The 10,636-nt window shown below is 44.3% G+C and overlaps 1 protein-coding gene across 2 annotated transcripts in view; it reads right to left on the bottom strand.

Annotated features, from left to right (window-relative positions):
* The window catches only part of MAP3K15 (mitogen-activated protein kinase kinase kinase 15), an 81,017-nt gene extending 75,210 nt beyond the window's left edge, over positions 1-5,807 (bottom strand). For both annotated transcript variants that reach the window (XM_058825317.1, XM_058825316.1), the window contains exon 1: positions 5,492-5,807. In XM_058825317.1, coding sequence (XP_058681300.1) covers positions 5,492-5,807 — 316 coding nt within the window. The remainder of the gene's footprint in view (positions 1-5,491) is intronic.
* Positions 5,808-10,636: the final 4,829 nt, after the last annotated feature.

Below are 10,636 nucleotides of genomic sequence, written 5' to 3' on the forward strand. Positions count from 1 at the left end.
AAGTGTTTTCAAGAGCCATGTGACAATAATTGGTCTTCAGAGCTAAGGCAGTTCAATAGATGCAGTTGTTCCTTTTTTCAGAATAATCTTACATGTTCAAATTTTTGAAGTCAATTGCAATGGTTGTAATGGGTGTAAAAGCTTCTAAGTCTATTTAGGGAGACTCAATTTGACTTATAATCACACAGTGAAAAATACTACTTGCTGAGTAAGTTATAAAAAAACAGAAACACACCATTTGTGTTGTGTATCATGCAGAATATGAGGTTGGAAACCGTCTAAGGAAGATGAAGGTACATGAATGACAGAATCAATCAGTCAATCACAGAATTGATTAACTAGGTTGGAAAAGACCTCTGAGATCATCAGTCCAACTGTGTCCTGTACTTCATCAAAAGCAGCACGGCTGGCAAGTCAAGGGAGGGGATTCTCCCATCTACTCTGTTTTTGTGAGACCCCACCAGGAGTGCTGCATCCAGCTCTGGAGTTTCCAGCGTTACAAGGGTGGGGACCTGTTTGAGAGGTTCAACAGGAGGACTGTGAAGATGATCAGAGGGCTAGAACACATCCCCCAGGAAGGGGGTTGGGGCTGTTTCACCTGGAGAACAAAAGGCTCTGGGGAGAACTTAGAGCATCTTGCAGTACCTAAAGGGGGCTTCAAGAGAACCAGAGAGGGACCTTTTACAAAGGCCTGTAGTGATAGGGCAAGGGGGAAAGACTTCAAGATGAAAGAGGGCTGATTTAGATTACTGTGAGGATAGAAAGACACTGAAACATACTACACAGAGAGTGGATACCCCATCCCTGGAAGTGTTCAATGCCAGTCTGGACAGGGCTTTGAGCAACCTGGTTTAGTGAAAGGTATCTCTGCCCATGTCAGAGGGGTTAAAACTGGATGACCTTTAAGGTGTCTGCCAACCTCAACTGTTTTATGACAGTAACATATAGACCTGATGTTTGTTACTGTCATTTAAAACTGGCCTCACACACTTGGATATAAAAGGACTACCATACTGGTATATTAAAGGGTTTTGTTACTAGAATATTTGGTTTGATGTCACAATGCAGAGCTTTGCTGGAGACACCTGAAGTCACTCTATATGTGCAGCACCACACAGAGATAAAAGATCAGGTCCCAACAGCTCTGCTGTTTTACTGAAGCAGCAGAATATCCAGCCCAGCCTCTCATCCACCACCTTCCTGTTCTAAAGATGGCTGGTTTGCTTCTCTTGGTACTTTTGTACTCTGTGGTATGTATGTCTCTTGAGATTTAAAGCAAATATACCCCTAGCCATTGAGTTATCTGTGTGGGAAAAGAAAGAAAAGATTTTAAGCGTTCCTCAGAAAAACAGGAAACCCTGCCTGCTGAAGTAAGCATCATAGCACTAACCCTTAACTCCAGCACTGCTCCCTGTCGCACCCAGGGGCAAAGATAAACTGCAGCAGGAAGGTATGATGAAGTTTGTTTAGAAGTGATTGCCCTCACCTGTCATTCCTGTCAGAGACTGAGCTCCCTGCAGCAGAGTCAGCAAGGGAAGCTGTGCCTCCAGCTAAGCTACACGGGTTACCAAGCTGTATATTATCCCAAAGCACTGACAAGTGTTTACTGCACCTGATGCACTCAGCCCTCATGCTGAAGAAGCTGAAGCATCCCTGCCAATTCTGAAATGGGGACACTGGCCTTCTGAGGGCAGAGGGTTTCAGGGCAGGCAGCTGAGGAACAGGCAATGATTCCCCCAGCAGGTGCCAGAGCCTGAAAATTAGGATCCAGCAAATTTATTTCCTCCTTCCCCTTTCACAGTGTAACACAAAGAAAAAAAGTTTCATGGACAAGAAATCAGGGTTAAGAAATCAGGTACAAAAGTAAGGAGGACCTGTGTTTCAGTCTCTGTTTAGGCTCACTCCCAAGTCTTGGCTCTGGATGAAGACAAGCCTGCAGAGACAGGTATCACACCATGCCTTTTGGGGCTGCCTTATCACACAGGATATTGACTAGAGAGGTTCATATAAAGCAAAACAGCAGAAACAGACTTCAAAATATTCCCCTATACTCACAAATTACCTGACAGTTTCCTGGATTGTCAGAGGAACACTCACTTATCTCAGGTCAGCAATTAGCTCTATTTCTCAGTACACCACTTGCTCTCTAGCTTGTCTTCCTTTCAGCTGATTTTCATCCTGCTGACTGTATAATTTCTAAATGCTGTGGTCAAATGGTCAAAGAAATATTCCAAGCCTCAAAACAGATTGCTGCACATCCCTCATGAGGAAAAAGTATGATCAGCTACAGAGAAAGGATTTCATAAACCAAAATGGGAACACCCAAAACCTGTATAAGTGTACTTTGTACACCCCTTCCCTTAACACTGTAGCCAAACCCTATTGCCTGGCACTGCAGGCACTAAGATTTGATAAAGTCTTGAGTAGACAAGGAAAAGCTACATTTTTTCTACCTAACATCACCCTTCCAGAGGTACAGGCCAGACATTTGACTTTGACATCATGTTTGTTTTCTTAGTACATTAAGAACAGAAAGATCCTTTGCAGCTATTAATCACTCTACCTGTAACATCACTATATCCAAGTCACACTCACCCTTCCACCGTGTCTCTCAAGTTGTTTATGAATGCACTACAGTGCCTGTAGTTTGATTTTCTTCATGGGATAATTCTGAAGAATTCTAAAAATTCTCAATTAGCTCCTAGGCTCACTGTTCCTAGGGAAAATTACTTTTATTCTTTTATTTTCTGCAAAAAAAGCTTCACACTACTTGCCAGTTATAGTTTAAAAATATTACCTTTTTTTCTTCCCAGAGATACAGTGAATGTGTGCAGACATCCTTGTTGCTCCTCTATTAGGTAGATCTCATTGCCCATTTTTGGAAAATATAAATTACTTTGCTGACAGCTTGTTTCTAGCCCACACTGAGCAAAGAAATCTTAGTTTTCTTTACCAAGTTCTTATTTCACTTTTAAGTTAGTTCTCACAAGTGCTGTAATTCTCCTTCAGTAAAGCAAAACCTTAGAAAGCTGAGAGATTTCTTAAGATCAGGGTCACCTGCATTACCTGCAGGTCTGCAATACCTAACTAAAGGCATAAGCCATGCTTCCATTCACAGTAAGATTTCAAATGATGGGAAGCCAGTAATGACTACACTCAAGGTAAAAAACACATATACTCTGATTATAGAATTTAAGTGGGTTTGCAGCACTTTTCTCAGTGTTCTACTGAAAAATCATTGACCAGAAAACCTGCCTGCAGACAGGAAAGAAGTTTCTGTTGAAGTTTTTTGTTGCCCTCTGTCCTTAAAGTTTGCTGATTTTGTTACAAAAGGTACTTATAGATTCATACTAAGGTGAATAAACTACTTTGGAGGGGGCTGTCTAACGGCTGAGTAAAGGCTACAATTTCAGGCACAGTCAGGGAAAAAGGCTAATAGATAACATTTTTAACAAAGAGCCATCAATCCTACTCACAATGAGATGGTCTTTTGCTGCTCAGTCATTAAGCATTAGTAGATGATTAAGGTTCCATTATTAAACCAAGGGAAGGCAACAGGCCAGCACCTCTTAGAGACCCCACCATTTGTTACAAAGCAACAGGATTTGCTTTTCAAGGGTCTACCCCTCAGCTAGAGAAATCATGTAAGAGATATCTTCAGTGTGGGAAACACCTGCTTAATATCTTACCCAGGCAGCAATAAAACTCCTTTAGATTGTTTTCTTTTTAAAGTAAACACATGGGAACTTCCTAACACAAAGTTCATCGTGAGCCATAGGAGTGCTCACATTAACACTTATTCTTAATGATGTTCTTCTTAAGAACTGAATAGATGCCAGTATCCCAGGCCTACATTATTAGGAAGTTAACAAACTAAGAAGTTGTCCCCATGGCTGATCTCAAATTGTTGCTACTGGAAAGAAATCCACAAAAAGTCTATTTTTAACAGTCGCCTTTGGAACAATTCCAGATTATGGACTATTCAATTACTTTATAATTGAAAAAAAACCCCTGGATATATGAGTGTTGAAGGTGTATTCAGTAAAAGGCACATTACTATTACAAAGTGCTATTAATCAGGAATAAAATTATCCTGGTCAAACAAGATGACTTGAATCAAAAGTCTGCAAAGTTAGAGAACTTTGCAGACTCCTAGAAAAGAAGCACTCACTTCACAATGCAGTAATTTAAGAACCCCTTTTAAATAGCTGTTTCAGACTCCCAGTATAATGTACAACAGGTGTGTGCCTAATACATTAATAGCACTATTAGCAGAAACAGAGGAATAATTTTGTGTTAATGAGTAAATTACTCTTACCTTCAGAGTGGCTATAAAAGAAATTCCTAGGTTGTGTTTGTGTACTAAGATGCACAAAGAAAGTATTACAAACTTGTCAACCTTGCTAGCAGAGACATAAAAAAACTCTGACTGGAGAAAAATACTGACAAAAAGGGTTTGAGATTCCTCAATATTTGGGTGGCTTATCGGGATGAAATTGACTCAATCACATGAGAATTTAAAATACGGCTAAAGTTTTAGGAAATATTCTTTAATATTTATATTAAATATTATGTGCTATATTTAATATAACACATCTCATGAGGAAAACAAAGTTCTTATGAAAGATGAACTGTGAAAGATAGACTTAAAGAGTACTTTCCATCTTTGGAGTTTGTAAATTTCCAGCATTTCCTTATGCTGGCTCATACAGATAGGAGATAAAAGTTTGTCTGCATGCCAGCAAAATGCCCACACACTCACCTTGATTAGTTTATAATACCTATTGGCTCAGAAGCTTCCAATGAATGCTCAAAAAGCTCACAGTTCTCAGCCATAGTGCCAAACTAGCCAGATGATTTTGAGTGGAGAAGGGACAGCAGCTTTCTTTTGAACCATCAGACAGACACCTGTCACCAGCTGGAACCTGAACGGGGCGGGCAATACCCACAAATCTTCCTCAGGGCCCTTGTTCAGAGCCACACACTTTGTTCGCAATTTCACCGTCCAGGCCGCAGTAAGTAAGAGTGGTGAACATGAAGCCTCTGGCCAAGCCAGATCAGGGGCTGGTGTGTCTTTGTCCTGTGTCTCACTCTAAGCTCCCCATCAGGCTGGGAGCTGGAAGAGGCTTCTTAGCAAACCACCCCAGGAGGAGGTCGGCTGTTCCTTAAGACTCGTTTGGTACTGCAGGACCCACAGTCCTGCTGGGACAACGCACCGTGGCGACTGAAGGAGCTGCTGTGAGAGCCTCAACTTTATTCTCTCGCCTTCTCCTGCTGCCTGTGCCGGCCGCATTACACGAGGATCCCTTCGCACCCATCTCGCTGTCCCCACACCCCTTGCCAGAGCCCCACTCTCCCTGTTCCCCGGCACCACCTTCACCGAGCGCTCCCGTCCCTGCCGGCCGTGTCCCCGCACGACCCGGGAGGCGGCGCGGGGCAGGCTCCAGCCCGAGCCCCCGCCCCGCGTCCCGCCTCAGCCCAGCCCGCTCACCCGCGTCGTAGAAGGCGTCCAGCACCGCCGTCTCCCCGAAGTCCAGCTCGCCGAAGTTGACGGTGCTGAGCTGGGCTCCCTCGGCCTCGCAGGCCCGCAGCAGGCACTGCCGTGCCCCGGCCTCGGGGCTCCGCGCCCCGGCGCCCGCCTTGGGCGGGTCGTTCAGCACGTACACGGCCCGCAGGCAGCGCGGCCGCGGGGCTGCCGAGCCCACCTCCGCCGCCTCCGCCTCCGCCGGACCCCCGGCCGCCAGCTCCGGCTCCGCGCCGGGGGGCGCCGGCTCCGCAGCCGCGCTGCCGCTCACGGGGCTCTCCATAGCGGCGTCGAGAGCTGAGGGGAGCGGGGGCTGCCGGCAGGTGCTCAGGCGGGGCCGCGTCCCATCGCGAGCAGCCGGGCAAACCCCCGGCGAGGCGGCTCCCTCCCTCCCTCCTCGTGCCGGCCCCTCTGCCCGCGCTTCTCTCCGCTCCCGGGCGGGCGGGCACGGAGACGGGACGAGGCGAGTTGAGGGCGGCCGGCACGGAGCGGGCTCGGCTCAGCTGGGCACCGCCCTCCCCGACCGAGACAGCCCGGGCAGCCCAGCGCGGAGTCCGGCTCCACCCCGCCGTGCCTTCCCGGGACAATGCGCCCGCTCCCGTCCGCGACCTCGGCGGCTGTGAGAGGAAGCGGCGCCGTCGGGCCGATCGCGCCCCGTTTATCTCCTGCCCTGCCCGCCCCTCGCCGGCAGCGCCCCCGCGCACCGCCCGCGGAGCGAAGGCAGCTGCTGCCCGTTTGTCTTCCCTCTGCTCCATCGCAACTTCTCCCCTGCTGAATCCCCCATCCAGTTGTTCACACGACTTTCACCACATTTAGAGTGTGTCAGAAGTTTGGGTAATAGTTCATCCTTAACTTCCTTCTCTTTTCTTAATCATCTCCCACGATCATGTCAAAATCAGCTTCTCGTAACTCTGTGGCAATTCCTGGCTTCTTTATAAGAACAAAATTATTTTTTCTTTTCTAACACGTTTTTCTTATTAGCTACGCTGGTGATAGCAGCCTGGGGTTCGGCACTGCTACTGGTCCAGGCACTGGTGCATGTGCCTGGATAGTTTCATAGCTCAGCCTTGTACCCCAGCTGTCAAAAGTCACCCTACAGAGACCACAACCAACTGGTGATCAAGGGAACAGTGGAAAAGATAGTCCTCCTGCAAATTTGTGCTCGAAGTAGTAAACGTCTCTGGAAAGTTTTTTGTTTTATTTTCCACTCATGGTGACAGATGAGGTTTAAGACAAAGAGTGTCTTCACCTTTTGCTGCAGAGTGAAGACAATGTGGCTATCCAAGAAAATGATTTTACCCCATGCTATAATCATGGAAATGGAGAACTGTTGAGGTTGGAAAAGACCTCTAACATCATGTACGTCAAACTGTTAACCCAGTACCACCATGTTAGCACTTAACATATCCCCAAGTGCCACACCCACACCTGAACACCTCCAGGGGTGGTGACTCAACCACTACCCTGGGCAGCCTGTTACAATGCCTCACCAGCCTTTCAATGAGGTTATACAACAAAAGCAACAATGAAAGGCTTACAGCATGGTATTTCCTCTCAAGGTGTCTGTCAGTTTGGGATTAAAATAGATTTACTTATAAAATAGGAGAAATGCATGGGCTTAAGTTCAATTGTAACTTGCTTACGATTTAGCACGAATAGGCCCTGCACAAAACACTATAGGTGAACTTGAAATGAGCTCCCTTTGTCAGCATGGCTGGCTCAGCAGGGGAGAAAACAGAGTAAGACCAGACACTTCCAGATGAGGGCCAAGACCTTGGTACCCAGTAACACAAAAGAGAGTCCCAAGGCTGCACCAAGCTGCATGATAAGAGCAGTTAATGGCCTGTCCATGTGGGCATGGATAAAGAATCCAATGAGGTGCTGGAAGATCCTGGACCATAAATTTCTGTTGATCAGGAGGTGATAGGGCACATGAAGATCTTGTGCACAGACTGTGAGGGTGTGAAGGCACGGGGATTTCTGTATTCAGAGTCTCTGTGCAGCAGCTTAAGCAAAAATAAACCAAGTCTGCCTCAAATCCAGGGTCTGATCTCTGTGACACCAGATATTGTCAGTAAGAATTGCAATAGCCAGTATTTCTACGAAACACTCCAAGATGAGGATAGCATAGTGCTGTGCAGTATTCGTGTTTGCTTAGTGGCTCATAAGGATTTTAGAGAGAATGTAGATAAATAATTTAACAGGCAAACCTATTTCTCATTTTGGAAAGTTTGGGACAAATCAACTTTTGTACTTGGTCCGCAGGTTGGGGATGTGTATGTACTTTTTTGACAGAAGCACTAGAATATGAGACTTTGGAGGAATGACATGGCCATCAGAGATCCCCCCATTCCCGGCAGCTTTTCTCTTTAGGCAAGAGTGAGCTATTGTATGACACACCAAGGTCTATTAGCCTTGATCCAGTAATGCACCACTTACTTGATATAACAGGAGAAAAATCGAAGTCTGCATTTAGAAGATAGTGTGCACATTGAGCCTTTCATCAATAAAAAGCACTAGCACATAAGTTTATGATCCTCCCCAATACCAATCCTACTTTGTACTTTTTGAATTATAAAAAAGTTTGTTTGAACAGCTGTTATTAAAAACTGGAAAGTACAGTACTGTCAAAGTTAAGGGATTATTTGCACAGGAAAGCTTTTCTTCAAGAACATTCTTGGGCTTTTAGCAACTAACATGCAAAAAAAAAACCAAATTGCAATTAAATGTGTTTAGAACAATATATGCATGGTGTGGTGCCTTCTGTAATCTTGAAAATTGTTTCAGTGTCAATTTTCAACAAATAGGCTGGGATTGCTTAGTGGGATGCCACTGAGGCATAGTAAATAAGCCTTTTGTGCCTTCCAGAGGTTATAAAAATTTAGGTTGTTCTAGGTCTAAGGCATGTCTTCAGGTTTCATTTAGCAGTTTTTGTCATTTGTTACTTCTTTAAATTACTTGTGGAGAGGTCTGTCTCTTGGTCTTGAAGCAGAGTGATAGTTTCTTAGTAGATATTTTACATTATGATAAATAAGAAAAGGGTATTTTCCCCTTTTCCTCATTTTGTTTGTCTTTCAAATAATATTCTCACTGTTCCTTGGACATGTTTCCTAACAATCTATCATTGATTTTCAGTAGTTTAACCTGGTGCAACTTGTTCAGAGTTTGTATGCCTTCTTTCAAGCTAGAAACAAGGACCATTTTTAAATGAAGAAGCTTCATTTTACAGACTGTGACTGTCATGAGAAACTGTGGCTCAGTGCCTGACATTTCCAGTGAGCAACAGTATCTTCAGATCTAGCAAGTCACCTGAGTGAGAATAAATAGGAGATCAGACTTTGGGATATTTGAACTGTTTCCGTGCAAATCAAAAAGTGTAAAATGTAAAAGAAAAAAAGCTGAATCATGCAACGCTCTTTCCTCTTTTTGGAAAAGTGTCCAAGAATGAGGTTATAGAAAGAGCCACTCTGCCCCTGGAGTTGCCTATTTAAAAGTCCAGGACAAAAGTTAATATTCAGCTTCTAGATCACTTTCCAAGACTTTCTGCCTTTACATAGAACCCAGCTTAAAAAAACCAAGCCCAGTTTGTGAAGTCAACATTTGCTCTTGTACAGAACTGTAAAGATGATGGTACAATTTTCTCAGTCAGCACTTTGCACCTGTCAAATCCACTTAGTACAGAATATTAATTACCACTTCTGCAAAGAAAATAGATGTCCTTGAAACCACCTTTTTTTTTTTCTTTCATTTTGCAAATCCCTGAGTAGCATAACTGAGCTAAGGGAAGTGATTCCTTCCTTTTTTTTTTTTTTTCCCCAGGGCTAAAAACTTTCAGTTCAAACTGTAAAGGCATATAAATTTCAAACTGTAAATTTATATAAAGTTTGATTCCACAGGCAAATGTGCCACCTTTTCCCTAATGCATATGCAGCTACAGCATCCCTTTTTTTTTTAAAGAAAGCACAGACTAGAACAATCATAAAGGTTAGTCTGCAATTTCATTGTTCTCTGACATTTTCACCTATAAAGAGGCTCCTCCCATTTTATGCAGTGTAAGGGAAAGCCAAGCTCTCTTGGACCAGGTAAGTAGCAAATAAACCAGAAGACATCTGGGTCCATGGGGAGTCTGCAGATCTGAGCTGTTCCAGTGAGGTGCAAACCCACCTGGCCACGCCCTGGCAGTGTTTGCTGAAGGATGCTCACCAGCACAGTGTCCTGGGCATCCATCACACCTGCTCAGAGGTGCCTGGGAGCCCATCCACAGGCCCTTGGCACTGACCACCTCACTTATGGACGCAGACTTAGCCATGGGCACATCTCCCCTGCCCTTGTGTCCCAGGCAGAGAGCCCAGGTCAGGCAAGCAGCAGCATCCTGGACAGGCTTCCCCACAGAGCTCTGTCACGGTGACAGCTGCCTTGCATGAACATGCATCCTAAAAGCCTGAATTCTGTACCCTAGATGTGAGATATTTTTTCCTGTATTGGGAATATCAGGCATTAGGGAAAATATTTGGATATCCAGATTGTTTCCTGGCAAGCCAGTGTACCAACTTGCCACAGGATAATGCAAGTTGTGGTGTTTAAACTATTCCAAGCAAACATTTTGTTAATGGATCTTTTGGTGTTACTGGTGCTAGTGTGCTACCACATTTATTTTCATTCCCAGTGGGCAGGTCTCCAGGTAACCCTACAGATACTGCTGTCACATGATGACAAGGAAAATAATTGATTTCTTTACTGAACAGGATTTTTTTTCCTGAAGTATTAATCCAGACAGAAGATGTTTTAATTTTCAAAGTCATTATGTAGAAACCTTACTAGCTATTCAATAAAATTCTGTGAATTCTCCCTACAAATAATTCTCCCTAATAAACTGCTTGGATTTGTTCAAAAGTCAGATTAAAAATACCAACTCTGCATAAATGGAATCTAAGCAACAGGTATAATTCTTGAAGAAAAACTTAATGAAGATGACTTTAAAATGCTATGATGCTTTAAAAGTTGACTTGCAGCAAAGCACACCTCTTTTGCAAGGGGGAAACTTGGATGTCTCAGAGTCATGTGAAGTTAAAACACCTTGGCCACCAGATCATCACTGGAGCTGGGCTCAAA

Source organism: Ammospiza caudacuta, chromosome 2 (genome assembly GCF_027887145.1).
Source record: "Ammospiza caudacuta isolate bAmmCau1 chromosome 2, bAmmCau1.pri, whole genome shotgun sequence".
Taxonomy (NCBI): domain Eukaryota; kingdom Metazoa; phylum Chordata; class Aves; order Passeriformes; family Passerellidae; genus Ammospiza; species Ammospiza caudacuta.